Source organism: Phycodurus eques, chromosome 19, assembly GCF_024500275.1.
Source record: "Phycodurus eques isolate BA_2022a chromosome 19, UOR_Pequ_1.1, whole genome shotgun sequence".
Taxonomy (NCBI): Eukaryota; Metazoa; Chordata; class Actinopteri; order Syngnathiformes; family Syngnathidae; genus Phycodurus; species Phycodurus eques.
This window is the reverse complement of record NC_084543.1, coordinates 13,959,241-13,979,752: the sequence shown is the minus strand read 5'-3', so window position 1 is coordinate 13,979,752 and position 20,512 is coordinate 13,959,241. Positions and strand designations below refer to the sequence as shown.

Below are 20,512 nucleotides of genomic sequence, written 5' to 3'. Positions count from 1 at the left end.
CTCCACAGTACAAAACTTGAAGAACATATAATAACAACAGTGTAGTAGTCTCTCCATGTTGTTCTATTGTTCACATTGAAGATGTTGCTTTAGGCCAAGAGAGAATTTGATTGTCCCAGTGATAACCCTTGATTCATTGCTTTACTTCTCTGCCATATACTGAAATACTGGACCTTCAAAACACAGGGTTATATAGGGATAACTCTCTTTATGAGTTGATAAAATAAGATGACGTGCATCTTCTACGGATTGTAAATGCAGGTTAGTCTGATGTTATCTGCCTCTTCTTTTGCCAATTTTTGTGAGGTTGAATTATATGCACTAATCATGTAAAAGGTGTCATATATTTAATGTCTACAATAAAAGCAGGGGATGGATCAATGATCCGCCACTCTGAGATGTTCACTTTTCAGGTTTCATCATAGAATGTGCAGGCCTAAAATCATTATGCATTTGCTCTGCATGGTTGTCTTTGGACTGATTGTCAGCACTCCTTCTGCCGCATCCCCGTTAGGAGGTTTTGTTTCTGGGCTGCAGTCTGTCCTCGGTGGATCAAGTAGGAACAAGCTGCTACTCATCTCTTTCGATGGTTTCCGCTGGGATTATGACCGAGATGTGGACACCCCTAATCTGGATAAAATGGCCAAAGATGGCGTGAAAGCAGAGTATGTCACACCACCCTTCCTCACCATCACCAGCCCCACACACTTCACCCTGCTTACAGGTATGTATGAAATATATTTTCATTTGCATGACCGTATTGATTTTCAATACACGACAGTCAAAGTACAAAATAAAACATTGCAGAATTTCCTCACAAACGTGGTGCACCAAGAATGTATACACCCTCTTTAAATAGCTATAAAGGCACTGTTTAATACTGTAGAATAAATTTCTGTTTCAAAATGTAGCAGGACACATTTTTGGTACATCGTGTAAGTATGCACATACTTATACAGGACAGGGCAGGGTTTCCAAAAGCTTTTCAGATTTTGAAGAACCAAATCCAAAATTGTGTTCCTCACTATATAAAGTAATGCCATAACATTGACTTGCAGTAAAAATGTAAATCAATGTTGGCAAACACAACAGATAAAAATGTATTACAACACACATGAATCAAAAACACCTTTGCCAAGAAAGGTTTGCCCACTGGACAATAAAAAATAAAAGCAATAACATTAACAATAATAATAAGCAAATGGCTGACCCATTAAAAACAGGAAGCAGTCAGTACAATATGTTAAATGTTGTATATTGGTTTTCAATCAAATAAAATATCCATTTTGAAACACATTTGTAGTTTGTAGTGCGTATAACAGTACATGAAAAGTCAAGTGTAGTGTAGTACAGGGTAAGCATAAAAAGTATTAAATGAATAATGTTCTGTAACGTACCACAGGGGCAAATTAGGAGCAGTGGCACAGTGCGCAGGACCAAATTGTTCATGACCAAATTGTTCATGTTAAAATGTATGCCCACACCACTTTGTTCCCCCCCCCCCCCCTCCCCACTGACAAAAGATAGGGAGGCTGCATTTGTATACAAGTACAATCTTAGTTGGCATCTTTCTTTTTCTCGACAGGGCGTTATATCGAGAATCATGGCGTAATCCACAACATGTGGTTCAACACAACGACTCAGGAGAAGAAGCAGTACTACATGACACAGTTCGTTGATTCCTACTGGGACAATGGCAGCCTTCCCATCTGGATAACAGCACAGAGACAGGTGCATTGACACTCAGTTAAGCAAAATGTTTTAATGTGGTGTTGGACTTCTACACAGAGAGAGTGGTGGCTTTGCGGAGGGGTTAACATTTCATTCTCTGACTACAGCTGGGAGGGAGTCTCAGAGACTCCATTGTTACCAGTAACAATGATTTGTCAGTAGTCACTTCTTTGAAAAACAGTCCTAAGATCGGTCTTAAAAGTCGCTACGTACTGTACGCAACACTGAACACGTCATGAAGAACTGTAGAACCTAAGATATGACGTGTACGTGTTTCATTTTTTTGTCACGCACAACTGAGTGCAACTTAGTTGCACACATTCCTACACATTCCTGAGGAATAAAACAAAAATTGCTACTTTGTCGACAACATTGGTTTCGTATTCTTCCTTCTGAACTCAAAAGTGACAATTATTCGGTCATGTGCGAGAGGTGTAATGTCTGTGATAAAACTAAATGTTTCAACAATTTCAAAGAAAACATAAAAACTGTTATATCTATCTATAAAACTGTTATATCTGATATGTAAGTTGGTCATCATAAGAGAGGAACAAGATTTTAAAAAAGTAATTTTAGAAATCATTTTTATTTTTATTCTGGTGGTGGGGCTCGAAGGCGAGCGCCTGGTGGCCGGGCCTGCACCTATGGGGCCCGGCCGGGCACAGCCCGAAAGGGTAACGTGGGTCCCCCTTCCCATGGGCTCACCACCTGTGGGAGGGGCCATAGAGGTCGGGTGCAGTGTGACCTGGGCGGTGGCTGAAGGCGGGGACCTTGGCAATCCTATCCCCGGCTACAGAAGCTGGCTCTAGGGACGTGGAATGTCACCTCTCTGGCAGGGAAGTAGCCCGAACTGGTGTGTGAGGTCGAGAAGTTCCGACTAGATATAGTCGGACTCGCCTCCGCACACAGCTTGGGCTCTGGTACTAGTCCTCTTGCAAGGGGTTGGACTCTCTTCCACTCTGGAGTTGCCCGCGGTGAGAGGCGCCGAGCAGGTGTGGGTATACTTATTGCCTCCCCGCTTGCCGCCTGCACATTGGGGTTCACCCCGGTGGACAAGAGGGTAGCCTCCCTCCGCCTTCGGGTGGGGGGATGGGTCCTGACTGTTGTTTGTGCATATGCACCAAACAGCAGTTCAGAGTACCCACCCTTTTTGGAGTCTTTGGAGGGGGTGCTGGAGAGCGCTCCCGCTGGGGACTCCATCGTTCTGCTGGGGGACTTCAATGCTCATGTGGGCAATGACAGTGAGACCTGGAAGGGCGTGATTGGGACGAACAGCCCCCCCGATCAGAACCCGAGCGGTGTTCTGTTATTGGACTTCTGTGCTCATCACGGATTGTCCATAACGAACACCATGTTCAAGCATAAGGGTGTCCACATATGCACTTGACACCAGGACACCCTAGGTCGCAGTTCGATGATCGACTTTGTGGTCGTGTCATCGGACTTGCGGCCGCATGTCTTGGACACTCTGGTGAAGAGAGGGGCGGAGCTGTCAAATGATCACCACCTGGTGGTGAGTTGGCTCCAATGGTGGCGGAAGATGCCGGTCCGACGTGGCAGGCCCAAACGTATTGTGAGGATCTGCTGGGAATGTCGGGCAGAATCCACTGTCAGAAGGAGTTTCAACTCCCACCTCTGACAGAACTGCTCATGTTCCGGGGGAGGCAGGGGACATCGAGTCCGAGGGGACCATGTTCCGCGCCTCCATTGCTGAGGCGGCCGACCGGAGCTGTGGCCGTAAGGTGGTCGGTGCCTGTCGTGGCGGCAATCCCCGATGCCGTCAAGCTGAAGAAGGAGTCCTATCGGGCCTTTTTGGCCTCTGGGACTCCTGAGGCAGCTGATGGGTACTGGCTGGCCAAGCGGAATGCAGCTTCAGTGGTCGCTGAAGCAAAAACTCGGGTATGGGAGGAGTTCGGTGAGGCCATGGAGAAAGACTTCCGGATGGCTTCGAAGAAATTCTGGTCCACTATCCGGCGTCTCAGGAGAGGAAAGCAGTGCACCACCAACACTGTGTATAGTGGGGATGGGGCGCTGCTGACCTCGACTCGGGACGTTGTGAGTCGGTAGGGAGAATACTTCGAAGACCTCCTCAATTCCACTGACACGCCTTCCCTGGAGGAAGCAGAGTGTGGGTTCTCTGACGTGGGCTCTCTCATCTCTGGGTTTGAGGTCAGGTTTAAAGATCCACGGTGGCAAGGGGGTGTCTCATCCACCGGGGGTGGATGAGATTCGCCCGGAGTTCCGAAAGGCTCTGGATGTTGTGGGGCTGTCCTGGTTGATACGCCTCTGCAACATTGCGTGGACATTGGGGACAGTGCCTTTGTATTGGCAGACTGGGGTGGTGGTCCCCCTTTTTAAGAAGGGGGACCGCAGGGTGTGTTCCAACTACAGGGGGATCACAATCCTCAGCCTCCCTGGTAAGGTCTATTCAGGGGTGCTGGAGAGGAGGGTCCGTCGGGAAGTCGAATCTCAGATTCAGGAGGAGCAGTGTGGTTTTCGTCCTGGCCGTGGAACAGTGGACCAGCTCTACACCCTCGTTAGGGTCCTTTAGGGTGCATGGGAGTTTGCCCAACCAGTCTACATGTGTTTTGTTTTTGTGTTTTTTTCGACCGTGTCCCTTGGGGAGTCCTGTCGAGGGTGCTTCGGGAGTATGGGGTACCGAACACCCTGATACGGGCTGTTCGGTCCCTGTACGACCGGAGTCAGAGTTTGGTCCGCATATCCGGCAGTAAGTCAGACTCGTTCCCCGTGAGGGTTGGACTCCGCCAAGGCTGCCCTTTGTCGCCGATTCTGTTCATAACTTTTATGGACAGAATTTCAAGGCACAGCCGAGGCGTAGAGGGGGTCTGGTTTGGTGGCCTCAGTATTGCATCTCTGCTTTTTGCAGATGATGTGGTTCTGTTGGCTTCAAGAAGCCGTGACCTTCAACTCTCACTGGAGCAGTTTGCAGCCGAGTGTGAAGCGGCTGGTATGAGAATCAGCACCTCCAAATCTGAGACCATGGTCCTCAGTCGGAAAAGGGTGGAGTGCCCTCTCCGGGTCGGGGATGAGATCCTGCCCCAAGTGGAGGAGTTCAAGTATCTTGGGGTCTTGTTCACGAGTGAGGGACGAATGGAACAGGAGATCGACAGACGGATCGGTGCAGCGTCTGCAGTGATACGGACTTTGTATCGGTCCGTTGTGGTAAAGAAGGAGCTAAGCCGAAAGGCGAAGCTCTAAATTTACCGGTCGATCTACGTTCCTACCCTCACCTATGGTCACGAGCTGTGGGTCGTAACCGAAAGAACAAGATCCCGGATACAAGCGGCCGAAATGAGTTTCCTCCGCAGGGTGTCCGGGCTCTCCCTTAGAGATAGGGTGAGAAGCTCGGTCATCCGGGAGGATGTCACAGTAGAGCCCCTGCTCCTCCGCATCAAGAGGAGCCAGATGAGGTGGCTGGGACATCTGATTCGGATGCCCCCTGGACGCCTCCCTGGTGAGGTGTTCCGGTCACGTCCCACCGGGAGGAGACCCCGGGGACGACCCAGGACACGCTGGAGAGACTACGTCCTTCGGCTGGCCTGGGAATGCCGCGGGATCCACCCGGAAGAGCTGGATGAAGTGGATAGGGAGATAGAAGTCTGGGCGTCCCTGCTAAAGCTACTGCCCCCACGACCTGACCTGGATAAGCGGTAGAAAACAGATGGATGGATGGATTTTTATTTTTATGTTGTCTAAGGACAACTCCTGTCTAATTTACGCAACAAATTCACATTTCTGTATTTTGTGTATGGATTATTTGAAGTGAGAATGTCCTCTAATTCTTGAATAACCCATATAAAATGTATTCATGTATTTCTAACTTTTATGTCGCAAATCTATGAAATGTTTTACTCTATTTTTCATGACCATAATCTTTTTTCTTTTATTGTCCTCTAGGGACTAAAAGCAGGTTCGCTACATTTTCCTGGCACCGCTGCCACCTACAAAGGAGAAACTGTGAAGGTGAAACAGGTGGAACCTCGTTTCTATGACTATTCAAACGAGACAGAGTGGAGGCATGACATCGACAAGGTGATTGGAGAGTGGTTCCACCAACAGGACTTGGACTTTGTATCCTTGTACTTTGGGGAACCAGACAAGGTCGGACATAAATATGGTCCAGATTCTCCAGAGCGCCGAGAGATGGTCCAGCAAGTGGATCGAACTGTAGGCTACATCCGGGACGAGATCCATTACCACGGTTTGACGGACCGACTCAACATCATCATCACTGCTGACCACGGGATGACGACAGTCTTTAGGGGTGAACAAGTTCAGGAGATCATCCTGTCACAGATCCCAGGCTTCAGTTTCAGGGATGTCAAATTCCATCTTGTGGATTATGGCCCTGCTGGAATGCTGCTTCCTAAAGAAGGGAAGCTGGAGAAGGTCTACCAAGCTCTGAAGGGCGGCCACCCTCGTCTTCATGTGTATAAGAAGGAGGAAATGCCCGAAAGGCTGCACTACAGTAACCACGCTCGACTTCTTCCCATCATCCTCTTTGCTGACCCCGGATATGTAATCAATGGGGTGAGAGTCATTTTCTTTTGAGTGCCATCTGAATTTGTATTCAAAATAATATCTTTTGAATACAAATTGCTATGCACCATATCAGAAGAACAAACAATGACTCTTGAATAGCAAATATTGTACTAAGACATTAAAGTGCCATACATAATTAGTCCTGATTATACCTCTGCAATAATACGACTACATTGTGAATGTTCCATGTTTTTTGGGGGGATGCTGCTTCGAAATACCGTGTACATATCAATGTTAGAGTATTCATTTGTTTTTATTCATTTGTATTTATTGATTGTAATTCCACCTCCCTCCCCCAAATTCTAGCTGTTTCCTGTACAGTGGCACAAAGGAGAACATGGCTTTGACAATCAAGTGTTGGACATGAAGCCTTTCCTTAGGGCAGTTGGGCCTGACTTCAAGCAAAACCTGGTGGTTGGACCCTTTGAAACAGTCAATGTGTACCCACTGATGTGTCATCTGCTGGAGATAGCTCCAGAGGTCAATGATGGACACCTCGACAATACCAAGCATATGCTGAAAAACACAGGAGGAGACAAAAACAGTAAGTTATCCGACATACACTCAGTATTCAGTGGAAGGTGTCCCTCCCATGGTGTACAGTGAGGCTCAGCATTGTGCAAAAAAAAAAAAGAAATTAAATTAAATATTTTTTTAACTTGCAATGCTTACTTCAATTGCATGTTCAAGGCAACAATGATCAAGTTTTAGTTCCTACTAAAATTCGAAGTAAAAAGAGAAAATGTGGATTTGTCATTGTGACACTTCTGGAGTCTACTGCTTTGAAGGTGATGACTTCACATACTTTAACTTCCAGTGTAGGAGCAAGTGTTGCAAAAAAACACAAAAATGCCAAAGAAATAGCAGATGTGCTATAGCTCACATTATTTTGTGGATGACGCTGGTCAGTTGAATGGATTTGAAGCTGTTTAGTAATTGTGCTCGAACGACACACGGTTAAAATAAGTGGAAGAAAAATACAACGGAAAATATTTGTGAATGCTCGTATCTCCACATTGACAAAATTATAGCGGCACTGAGGTTGAAATGTTGTCAGCTCAACTCTTATCAAAAAGCCTGTGTCTTTAGATAGGAGTGTTACTGTGTGCTAATCTGGAACTTTGAAAATGATTCATAAACTCCTTAAAGTTGTTTTTGTCTGCCTGCAGGTCAAAAACAGACCACTTGGTCGCAAATTGTTATTGGCTTATCAGCAGTAGCTGGGTTTCTGGCATTGGTGTTCGTCGCCGTTACTTCCCACACCTTGTATAAAAGGAACTCAGCAAAAAAAGAGGTGAGTGATATACACTGTAATCATCTGAAATCCAATATTTGTTTTTGATTTTGTGCCCTCTTGGAATTATTCTTCTTCTGAGGAATGCATCGTCTTTTTGGAGGCCTCAAAAGCCCCCAGAACTCATAAATCTTTGCAAGTATGTGTTTCCTGGTAACTATTTATGTACTCTAGGGGGCCCGAGCATGACGTCCTAAAACTAGCTCAGTACAGCCTCGCAGAAAGTTTGAAAAATTTCGGCCCCGACACCAGTTTCACCTCAGTTTCATGACAGGAAGCACAAAAACAGTCAATGTCTGAATTGAACATGAATTCAGCCATCTGGGTTTGAAGCAGTCACTGATGGTGTAGTGGTGCACTCGCCTGACCAGTTCAGGGTGTAGTCCGCCTTTTCGCCCGAAGTCAGCTGGGATAGGCTCCAGCGTTATCCAGCGTCCCAGGATAAGCGGTGTTGAAAATGGATGGATGGATGAATGGATGGGTTTGAAGCAGCCATTTTGGGAGAATTCTAAGTACATAGTAAACTCCTACTAGGAGATTTGCCCAAGAGCCCCAACTGGAACTTGTTATCCTAAATAAATGGGTGACACTGTATTGCAAAATCAATCTCAATCGCGCCACTCTTATCCACTTTAACTATTTTACCTGTGCCGTGTGTACAACGAAAGAACATAGTCCCTACTGTGAAACAAACAGCGGGTTCAGTTATGTTCGAACAGTCAAATGTGCTGCTGTGTTGCATTTTCAGTTCTTCCAAAAGGACAAAAACACAAACACACAGCTACTAAAAAAAAAAAAAAAAAAAAAATAAACAAGAATGGCAAAGAACAAAACATCAAACTACTTTGAAGAGTCCTGATACTGAATAGGCATATACACTGTTGTACACCATGAGACGGTTGGAGCACTTTGCTCATGAGTAGTAAATGGAGTGCACTTGCAGTATGTAGCACTTTTTGTCTACATCATTAAGGTGCCCAAAACGCTTTACAGAGGCTCACATTCACCCATTCACGCACAGCAATGGGCGAGCCATGCAAGGCATTGCCAGGCCCACCGGGAGCAATTTAGGGTTCATTGTCTTGCCCAAGAAATCTTCGACAGTGGTCAGTCGGAGCTGGGATTCAAACCGCCGATCCTTCTTTTACTGGACGAGCTGCTGCACCAACTAATCCACAGCCGCCTTTACAGTGGCATAAAAATACCTGATGATACAGTATGTATAATTCAGTTGCAGAAATCGTTTGATTGCAGTGATTCACTCAAAAGGTTGTCCAATAACATATTAAGTTAAAGGTGCCGCCATTTCTGTCCAGGGCATTTTCATTACTTTGTTTTTTTTAAGATAATTCTGTTGGATCACAAAAATAAAACAAACCGCAGTTTTCATTGTTTAATTTTCAGAACATTTTATTTTTTAATTTTGTCAGTTTCCAGTTATTTTGGTGCTCATTGTGGGATTTTCTTTCATTAAGATTGGGGCACAAATGTTGTTCATGTCTCTTCAGTATATATGGAATGTAATTCAAACAAAATATGGCGACAAATGACTTGACATTTAACAACCAGAATACAGCATCCCCACAGTCACTCTCTCAACTGTGTTTTCACTTCTTTCACAGACGTACACTGCTGATGAAGATGAACACAACACGCAAACCAGTTTTTGAGGGATCATATAGATATCAGTGTCCTCCTTGACTGTACCGTTGTATCTTCATATCTAACATATCTTAGTAGCAAAATCGCTTTCTAACCATATAAACAGTTCCGTGTATTTTCCGGAGCAATGTCTCAATGAAAAGCGGAGAGTTAAGTACTTGATTTCCCCTTTTTTTTTTTTTTTTTTTTATGTCTCCAACTTAGACTTGTTCGCGAGAGTTGCATACCACTTATATTCTAATGTCCTACCTCAATAAACCTTATCAAGCACACAAAAACAGCCCTCCTATACCTTCATTAAGATTACAAAGTCCAGTCTTTATTGAATCCACGTGTGAAACATCGTTGATTTATTTTAATGACCATTGTGCCATTTTTATAACACCGTGCTGTCACCGCAATCCCCAACGCATGCACTCAATGACATCTCTCCCTTGACCGCATGCCCGATGAATCCAGTGAGCATGTGTGTAGATTGGAAGACAATGTTTCTGCAGACCTCCTCCAAGGCCAAACATCTATGCCCTGCCTGTATATAGCTAGCCAGACAGAGAGACAGATCGATCAATCGATAGCTGTGGTTTACGAACAATTACACACAAAATTCTCAAAAATAATTACCTCAGTTAATACACTTTTTTTTCAGTTTGCAAATAATCTTGGCACCAATGAATGATTTATTTATTTTTTTCACAGCGGTTACATTCAAAAGCACAAATAAACCTATTCAAACACCATTTTTAATCACACACCGATTAAAACTAAAGTCAATATAACTTCGTTCTGAGGCTGGAACAAAACATTCCAAATTAAAGATGGAACTACAAATATTCTCCATGAGTAGGTTAGTAGTATGTGGGTTTTGAATGGATTGTTTTGAATTTCATCCACATAAAATTTTCAATAAATACTAAAACGCTACGAGTGAGCGGCACGGTGGCCGACTGGTTAGAGCGTCTACCTCACAGTTCTGAGGAGCGGGTTTCAATCCCCGGCCCCGCCTGTGTGGAGTTTGCATGTTCTCCCCGTGCCTGCGTGGGTTTTCCCAAAAACATGCATGGTAGGTTAACTGACGACTCTAAATTGCCCGTAGGTGTGACTGTGAGTGCAAATGGTTGTTTGTTTCTATGTGCCCTGCGATTGGCTGGCAACCAGTTCAGGGTGTACCCCGCCTCCTGCCCGATGATAGCTGGGATAGGCTCCGGCACACCTGCGACCCTAGTGAGGAGAAGCGGCTCAGAAAATGGATGGAAGCTATGAGTGACTTTTGAAACAACCTAGAGTGAGAGTAAGCGAGAGAGAGAGAGAGATAATATCTGGTAAGCGATCGCTAATGTTACAAACACAGGTTAAAGGTCTTTCATTATCTCCAATTATCAGTTACATAGTAAAGTGATTTAAATATGTTTGATCTTTGTGCTGACAAATATTCTCAAAAGAAATACATGGAGTTAAGAGGGGTGTGCCCTTGATGTAGCACACTAGCGAGAGATTTCATATTTGCACAACCAGACAATTTCCGGCATAAAAATGTCAAACCGATTAGTAACACTGTCGCTTTGCTTAGTTTATTGCTGCATTTTTTTATCCACCCTGCACTCCTGCTCCAACATGGGATTCTGTTTCTGGGCAGCAGTCTGTCTTGAGTGGGTCTCCCAGGAGGAACAAACTGCTGCTCATCTCCTTCGATGGCTTCCGCTGGGATTATGACCGGGATATTGAAACCCCCAACCTGGATAAAATGGCTGAAGATGGTGTTAAGGCACTTTATGTCACACCGCCTTTTCTCACTATCACTAGCCCTGCTCACTTCTTACAGGTATTTCTTTTTTAACAATAGATACAGTTTTATGTATACAGTATGACTTTAGATTAACTCATAACATTGTACTTCAGCAGTTTTTCATTTCTTTAGGCTAAAAAGAATGCAAATTTGTCACAAGGAAGTCCATATTTCCCACATATCACTCTAAATACACAGTTCACTTCATTTACTGGTAAGGGTTATAGAAAGAATAAGCAACAATGAAACATTACAATTAAGCTAATTGGTTTTACCTAATGATTCATTCTTGTAGTATTTCTATTCTAACATCTGACTTTTTTGGTATTATTCATAGTAATCCATAAAACCATATTATAGTATGCTCTGGAAAACTCTCTAAATTACAATTAGATTACAGAAAGATTACATTTCTTCCAACATATGGCCAATTACAATAGAATTGACTGAATTATGATATTTAGAGCTATTTAAACTCATTTTGTTTTGTTAGTTCCTTGCAAACTATACATCCATCCATCCATTTTCTTTACCGCTTATCCTCAGTAGGGTCACGGGCTGCTGGAGCCTATCTCAGCTATCATCGGGCGGGAGGTGGGGTACACCCTGAACCGGTCGCCAGCCAATCGCAGGGCACATAGAAACAAACAACCATTTGCACTCACTTTCACACTTACGGGCAACTTCGAGTCTTCAATCAACCTACCACACATGTTTTTGGGATGTGGGAGGAATACGGAGTGCCCGGAGAAAACCCACCCAGGCACGGGGAAAACATGCAAACTCCACACAGGCGGGGCCGGGATTTGAACCCCGGTCCCCAGAACTGTGAGGAAGATATGCTAACCAGTCGGCCATCCTTGCAAACTACTAGTTTGCAAATGTTGCAGATCGTTTACAGTGGTGGTTGAACATATTTTAGTGCATGGTTTTTTTTGTTTGCTTTGGCTGTGACCTTGCACATAAAAAGTGGTCAAATTTCATTGATGGCTCAAGGGATTAACATTCATTATGGTGCTTCGTGTGTATCTTTCCCATTCCCTACCCAGGAAATTACATAGAGAATCATGGGGTAATCGGCGGCACGGTGGCCGACTAGTTAGAGCGTCAGCCTCACGGTTCTGAGGACCCGTGTTCAATCCCCGGCCCCGACTGTGTGGAGTTTGCATGTTCTCCCTGTGCCTGCGTGGGTTTTCTCCGGGCACTCCGGTTTCCTCCCACATCCCAAAAACATGCATTAATTGGAGACTCTAAATTGCCCGTAGGTGTGACTGTGAGTGCAAATGGTTGTTTGTTTGTATGTGCTCTGCGATTGGCTGGCAACCAGTTCAGGGTGTACCCCGCCTCCTGCCCAATGACAGCTGGCATAGGCTCCAGCACGCCCGCGACCCTAGTGAGGAGAAGCGGCTCAGAAAATGGATGGATGGATGGATCATGGGGTAATCCACAACATTTGGTTCAACACGACTACTCAGGAGAAGAAGCAGTACCATGCAGCTCAGTTTGTTGATTCCTACTGGGACAATGGCAGCTTACCTATCTGGATAACAACACAGAGACAGATTTATTCAGATATCGTTTTGTTTGTTCACAATCCTGAAGATTTGCTTGTTTTTCTTCTTACTCCCACTAGGTGGAAGTACTTTTGGGAAAATTCCAGCCTGGCCTGCCTTCCTATTGCTCTTTCTGATCAGCCTCTTTACATTTTTTCATTAAGTCTTCTGCAAACAGTCTTCTTCACTCCTGCCCTTTCAAGGTTGCATCTTATGTCGCGAACAGCTGGTTTAGACTCTTTTTTTTTTTGACAGCTCTCAAAATGTTTTCGTAATCAGATGTTTCTGTTCTCTTAGATCTACCTCTTCAACGTCTGTCGCGCAGTAAAAAAAAAAGTGCTTTTCTTCTTCCTCTCTTCAAGCAGTGGTGTGATTGATATTCCCTCTTTTTAGCTGAACAATTGCTTGATTTCCACAAACAACTCCATGGTTTTCATGTTTTTTTACACCTCTAACCATAAAATGTAGCCTGTGAGCAAACCCAAATCTGAAATAGAGCATAGACATTCAAAACTATTCCTGTTGTTTAAAAAAATCAATATAGTGTAAACTTGCACAACAAAACATACCTGTGAGTGAGATGTCTCAGTACTTTTACTGACATGAAAAATGTGCTCCTCCATCCATCCATCCATTTTCTGAGCCGCTTATCCTCACTAGGGTCGCGGGTGTGCTGGAGCCTATCCCAGCTGTCATCGGGCAGGAGGCGGGGTACACCCTGAACTGGCTGCCAGGGCACATACAAACAGACAACCATTCGCACTCACAGTCACACCTATGGGCAATTTAGAGTCTCCAATTTATGCAAGTTTTTGGGATGTTGGAGGAAACCGGAGTGTCCAGAGAAAACCCACGCAGGCACGGGGAGAACATGCAAACTCCACACAGTATGGGCCGGGGATTGAACCCGGGTCCTCAGAACTGTGAGGCTGACGCTCTAACCAGTCGGCCACCGTGCCGCTTGAAAAATGTCTGTCAGAGCAAATAAACCTTCATTTTCTCTTATTGTCATATTAATTTATAATTTAATACATCAATTCATCCATTTTCCATACCGCTTATCCTAATTCATCTACAATATATATATATATATACACAACCCCAATTCCAATGAAGTTGGATATGTGTTAAACATAAATAGAATACATTGATTTGCAAATCATGTTCAACCTATATTTAATTTGAATACACTACAAAGACAAGATATTTAATGTTCAAACTGATAAACTTGATTGTTTTAGCAAATAATCATTAACTTAGAATTTTATGGCTGCAACACGTTCCAAAAAAGCTGGGACAGGTGGCAAAAAAGACTGAGAAAGTTGAGGAATCCTCATCAAACACCTGTTTGGAACATCCCACAGGTGAACAGGCTAATTGGGAACAGGTGGGTGCCATGATTGGGTATAAAAGGACCTTCCCTGAATCGCTCAATTCACAAGCAAAGATGGGGCGAGGTTCACCTCGTTGTGAACAAGTGCGTGAGAAAATAGTCGAACATTTTAAGGACAATGTTACTCAACGTACAATTGGAAGGAATTTAGGGATTTCATCATTTTCGGTCCATAAATTCATCAAAAGGTTCAGAGAATCTGGAGAAATCACTGCATGTAAGCGGCAAGGCCGAAAACCAATATTGAATGACCGTGACCTTCGATCCCTCAGGCGGCACTGCATCAAAACCCGACATCAATGTGTGAAGGATATCACCACATGGGCTCAGAAACACTTGAGAAAACCAATTTCAGTAAATACAGTTCGGCGCTACAGCCATAAGTGCAACTTGAAACTCTACTATACAAAGCAAAAGCCATTTATCAACAACACCCAGAAATGCCGCCGGCTTCTCTTGGCCCGAGCTCATCTCAGATGGACTGATGCAAAGTGGAAAAGTGTTCTGTGGTCCGACGAGTTCACATTTCAAATTGTTTTTGGAAATTGTGGACGTCGTGTCCTCCGGGCCAAAGACGAAAAGAACCATCCCCACTGTAATGGACGCAAAGTTCAAAAGGCAGCATCTATGATGGTATGGGGCTGTGTTAGTGCCAATGGCATGCGTAACTTGCACATCTGTGAAGGCACCTTTCATGCTGAAAGGTACATAGAGGTTTTGGAGAAACATATGCTGCCATCCAAGCAACGTCTTTTTCATGGACGCCCCTGCTTATTTCAGCAGGACAATGCCAAACCACATTCTGCACGTGATACAACGGCGTGGCTTTGTAGTAAAAGAGTGTGGGTACAAGACTGGCCTGCCTGCAGTCCAGACCTGTCTCCCATTGAAAATGTGTGGCGCATTATGAAGTGTAAAATACGACAATGGAGACCCCGGACTATTGAACAACTGAAGCTGTACATCAAGCAAGAATGGGAAAGAATTCCACCTACAAAGTTTCAACAATTTTGTCCTCAGTTCCCAAACGTTTATTGAATGTTGTTAAAAGAAAAGATGATGTGATGTAACACAGTGGTAAACATGACCCTGTCCCAGCTTTTTTTGAACATGTTGCAGCCAAAAAAAAATTAAGTTAATGATCATTTGCTAAAAACAATCAAGTTTATCAGTTTGTATTCTGTTTTTATTTATGTTTAACACAACATCCCAACTTCATTGGAATTGGGGTTATATATATATATATATATATATATATATAGATGGGTGTGTAAGATACCTGAACGACTGGGTTGTTCCTATTGTATCCGACAGCCAAGCATGTAAGATCCCACACATTTGACATCACCAATTTAGAATCAATATTTCCTTCTTATCATAATTAATAACTGTTAATGAATAAATATTTAAATGTAACCATGTTTTTTTTTGTGTCCTTAAGTTTCATTTTCTTTTAGGGACTAAAAGCAGGCTCTCTGCATTTCCCTGGCACAGCTGCAACATACAAAGGAGAAACTGTAAATGTGAGGCAGGCGGAGCCTCCTATCTATGACCACAGAATGGAGGATGAACATCGACAAGGTGATTGGTGGGTGGTTCCACAAACAGGATCTGGACTTTGTCTCCTTGTATTTTGGGGAACCTATTTTAGGTTGGACACAAATTTGGACCAGATTCCCCAGAACTCCGGGTGATGGCGGAGCAAGTGGATCGTACTGTCGGCTACATCCGGGACAAGATACATGACCACGGTCTCACTGACCAACTCAACATTATTATCACCGCAGACCACGGGATGGCTAAAATACTACCAGATAAACACATTCAGAGGATCACCTTGTCTAAAATCCCAGGTTTTAGCTTCAGGGATATCCAGTTCCAACTTTTGGACTATGGCCCTGCTGGAATGTTGCTTCCCAAATAAGGTAAATTGGAGACAGTCTACCAGGCTCTAAAGGGAGGCCACCCTCACCTTCATGTGTATAAAAAGGAGGACGTGCCGGCTAGACTGCATTATAGCTCACATCCACGACTTCTTCCCATCATCCTCTTGTCTGACCCTGGATATGTAATATGTGGGGTAAGAAACAGCACTGTGTACGTGCATTTGAATTTATAAGCATCTTTTATTTGTGAATCTTCACTTACCAACTCTCAACGTGTTGGATGTGAGGATCCTCTACTCTGAGCCAATCATACATCGCAAATTTGTATCACAAGCTAGAAATCACACTCTGACGCAAGTGGCTGCCAGTCGATTAGTTCCGTCCTAGTCGGCTGTCTTTTATTTTTTTATATTTCTGCTCCTGCTTTCTACTCTTCACACATCTACACTGGACTGACTTGTAGTACTTTTATCCCAGAATGTAATTATTAATGACTATGAAACTGGTTGAGTCAACAGAACACATAATAAATATACTACAATACAAATATTTCCCATTCGGGCTGGGAGCAGATACTGAATTGTTTATTTTCTGTCCATGATTTCAGGATCAGTTACTGTTTCGTTAATAAGTTTAACAAAAACAAACGCAAGAATATTAGTACGAGGAAAATTTTTTATGTTTGACAGACAATTGCGTCAGTGGTAATGCTTGACTGTGGGTGCACAATTCTTTCTTTCAATTCTTGCATTCCCACTACCGGTGACTGATGCCAATCCTGTCATAATTTGCAGTGGGAATGGTTGCGTCAGGTGGACACAAAGGGCCACGACAATAAGGGCCTATGTGTGACTGACAGGAGATTTAGGAAATATAAAATTATAATTCATTTGCAGCATTAACAGGAAGGGGCCCAAAGTGAGTTTTTTTTAAGTGGCCTTAAAATTTAGGGCCACTTAAAAAAAATGATGCAGTCGATTTAGGGCCTAAATCGACTGCATCATTTTTTTTTTTTAACTGCTGCCATTAACAATTTGTAAGATGCCCGACAAGTCGTCCAAAACCATTGTTGTTCCCCGACGACGGATTTTATCTTGACGAAGCTTTACTGGCTCAAGTAAAGGTGCACATGATTCTATTTCTAATTAAACTTTGCATTTCTGTGTCCCTCCAGTTTTTACCTTTGCAATTCAACAAAGGAGATCATGGCTTTGATAATGAAGCCATGGATATGAAGGCATTCTTTCGTGCCGTGGGGCCTGATTTCCATAAAAACCTGATTGTCGATCCCTTTGATCTGGTTAACGTGTACCCACTAATGTGCCATCTGCTCGGAATTAAACCAGAGCGCAACGATGGACACTTGGACAAAACCAAACACATGTTGCTCCACGAAGAGAATGCAGGTAGTGACCTTGAGGGCAAGTTATGAGTAATACCGCATTTGGAACACCACTTGAAAGTTAAGTTGCTACTTGAAACAAATTAATGTATGAGAACGCCACCGAGATCTGCTATTCTGATGCCACACAACAATGGGGACAAACCTAAAGACGATACTGTATTTATTATACAGTATTTCTTAGTTATACTAGATATTGCCATTCAAGACGTTCAGTTGTGCATGGACATTTGTATTTACATACATCATTTTATCATCTCTGAAATGTATTTTTGAAATGAAGACTGTCGAAAAAATATCACCTTTTATTGTCACCTGAAGGTCGGAGAACAAACAGCTTCGCACACCATTTCCAGCCAACACTGTGATGTTATGCTCAATAAAAACATGGAAACGTATTTCTTTGGGTGGTATTAGTTTAAGAAAACAGTCTATTGCTGTGGCTTGAAGGTCAGATCACATTTTATTACCAGTTTATGTTGAAATGTATTTCTTGCAAATGTATAGGTATCCATTTACAGATGACTTTACCTTTTAAGTTTAAATGTAATATGAAGGGTATCATTATGCACAATAAATCTAGTATGATTTGACATCAGTGTACTTGGAACATGAAATCTTCGACTAGATTTGAAATCACGTGGTGCTTCTTAACAGAACAGCGAAGATAAGCAATCACAATCCACTGGAGCGCCGCACTCGTCATCAGCTCAGTGCGTATTACTTGAAATAGCAGCCGTAAAGCCATATCTTATCACCATGGCGAAAGGTTGTGTTCTCTATTCTCTCTACATAAATGTCTTTCTGCTGTTGTACTTACATTATGCTTTCCTGTCCTTTTAGCTGCTGAGAGCAACACTCAAATGGAGACGCTGATAGGCTTGGCTTCTGTGATTGGGCTCCTCGTCCTTGTGTTTATCGTCACCATTTCCTACAACACGTGCAGAAGGACATAAGCCTGAAGTGTTGGGGGACTTCCATGCAACTTTGGGACATATTAACAAATGCGATTGCCCCAGCACTCACTCAGAAAAATTAACATAATAATAATCATCATAAAACATGTTTTTGCACTCGAGTTCATGTAGCTTGATTTTGTCTACCTGCCAATATAGAGTCCCTATACTGTACCTTGGCAATGCATTAAGAGGAAAAAGAGCCCATCCAAATTGTCTCTATTCTCTTGTTTTTTCAATTTGAATAAAAGGATCCCTACATTTTCATATGGGATTTTCTATGGCTAAAAGTCGAGAGCAGCAGTGGTTCAAACTAAGTAAACAAATAAAATATTTTTTAGAGCATATTGGTGGTGCATCATTAAAACATGCAAACATTACATTTAAATATGCTGTATCAATACTAAAATCTAAAAAAATTTAGATCATAAATTCTTAAATGGTCAATAAATAAAATGGTCAATAAATAAATCAGTGTCATGGAGTGGGACCTTGTAGAAGTAAAACTAGAGTGCAGAAATCCACTTTTATTTAGATTTATTCTTGACCAAAAAGTAATTGTCCAGGGGGGGGGTTTCAGGTGGCCTGGAGATCGGATTTAGGGGGTTCTGCCTAAAATAGACCTAGCGACGCCACTGGACTACAGTACGCTTTAGCGGGTTTATGTACACTATATTGCCAAAAGTATTCACTGTGCAGAGTGAGTGAGTGCAAGGTTGCAGTTTAAAATATTCTGGAAAGGCTTTCCATAATGTTTAGGAGTGTGTATACGGGAATTTATTACCATTTTTCCAGATGTGCATTTGTGAGGTTACACACTGATGTTGGATGAGAAGGCCTGGCTCTCAGTCTCAGCTCTAATTCATCCAAAAGTGTTCTATAGGGTTGAGGCCAGTTAAATTCATCCACATCAAACTCTCCCATTCATGTCTGTATGAACCTTGATTTGTGTACTGATGCACAATCTGTTACAGCTGCAAAGGGTAGACCAACATCATATAAAACCATATTGCTTTAGAATGGAATATCACTTAAAATCATATGTGAGTCAAGGCAGTTGAGAAAATACGTTTGGCAATTTAGAGTGCAATTTAGACTATAGCGTGCATGTTTTTTGGAATGTGTGGAGGAGGCAGCAGTACCTACAGAAAACCTGGGGGAAACCTGCAAACTTCACACAGGAAGGCCAGAGTTTCTGTTGTGTTATGTATTCTATCGTTAACCATTGGTTGATATTGATAGCTTTCCAGTTTAACAATATTGTTTTTGTTTGTTTGTTTGTTTGTGAAATAGCTAGAGTTATAAGTATTGGTTGAGAATGCTTATTTGGGAGGTCTATTACTTTTTCGATCACCAAGTAGATAACGTTTTGGAGAATCCTGCAGTTCAAAACAGAAGGGGCTTTCTGCATAACTCATGACCACAAGTGCTAAACAGGTGAACATATAGCCAAACAGCATGAAAATAAGTGTCTGGAGTCAACTTAAAATCTTTTGATCCATAGTCAGAAGCTTATTACACAAATAGCACCTCGTAAAATATACTGTATGAATATAAATCTGGCAGTGTTCTTACAGGTTGACTGTTTTTTTGTTTTTGTTTTTGTTTTTTTGTTGCTGCAGCCCACGATGCCTTCAGGTGCTTCTCGCAAAACCCAAATGACTTCAAACCATTTCCCAAAGTTTAGACTACATACCAAGCATGCTAGATTTTATACATTTGGATGAAAACAGTTATGTTTTTACAGAAACAATATGATCTTTTAATGAATAATGTTGTGCAAAACTCAAATTTCTAGTCAAACCTTAATTTGACCAGTCTCATTAATGAATTTGCAGAATTAATTATATTCATTATTTAAGGCCAGTCTAAAATTAGATCATCAATCATAGATCACATAAATCATCATCACTAATCATATTAGATCATATTAATTAGAAAATAATATTGTTTCATGATAACAATATTTTAAAATTTGTATTATATATACACTATGTGATTACGATATTTGTTTTATTTCAAAACACAATTTTATTTTCCAGCACCATCTAAATTTGGGTCATATAGTTCAGCGTTTCACCTTTATTTCAATAAAGTATATACTAAAGCGGGGTACGCGCTTATCGTGTGTGTGCTGACTGTTCTTTTAGTGTACCCGAGATGATCACACGTCCCCTTCCCAAAACCGAAAGTCTATCGTAGTACCAATACTGACCTGTAAGTGGCAGCATGGCACCACAGGACGTTAGTAGTACTACAGTAGTAGTAAATATTGCAACAGTTTTTACA

At 42.6% G+C, this 20,512-nt stretch overlaps 1 protein-coding gene and 1 pseudogene across 1 annotated transcript; both read left to right on the top strand.

The window, feature by feature from the left end:
• The first annotated feature begins 447 nt into the window (after window positions 1–447).
• LOC133395277 (ectonucleotide pyrophosphatase/phosphodiesterase family member 7-like) lies at window positions 448–9,258 on the top strand. The gene is made up of 6 exons (XM_061664038.1): window positions 448–724; window positions 1,586–1,731; window positions 5,650–6,282; window positions 6,601–6,838; window positions 7,464–7,588; window positions 9,211–9,258. Exons 1-6 carry the CDS (start codon window positions 448–450, stop codon window positions 9,256–9,258), a joined length of 1,467 nt encoding a protein of 488 aa, XP_061520022.1.
• A 1,522-nt stretch (window positions 9,259–10,780) lies between these two features.
• Window positions 10,781–18,223, top strand: LOC133417983 (ectonucleotide pyrophosphatase/phosphodiesterase family member 7-like; annotated as a pseudogene).
• The last annotated feature ends 2,289 nt before the right edge of the window (window positions 18,224–20,512 follow it).

Excerpts from the sequence above, each read along its gene's own strand:
- LOC133395277 (XM_061664038.1), top strand. The coding sequence starts at position 448 with ATGCATTTGCTCTGCATGGTTGTCTTTGGACTGATTGTCAGCACTCCT. Across the intron at positions 1,732-5,649 it reads GGATAACAGCACAGAGACAG|GGACTAAAAGCAGGTTCGCT; the intron begins GTGCATTGACAC and ends ATTGTCCTCTAG. Across the intron at positions 7,589-9,210 it reads GGAACTCAGCAAAAAAAGAG|ACGTACACTGCTGATGAAGA; the intron begins GTGAGTGATATA and ends CTTCTTTCACAG.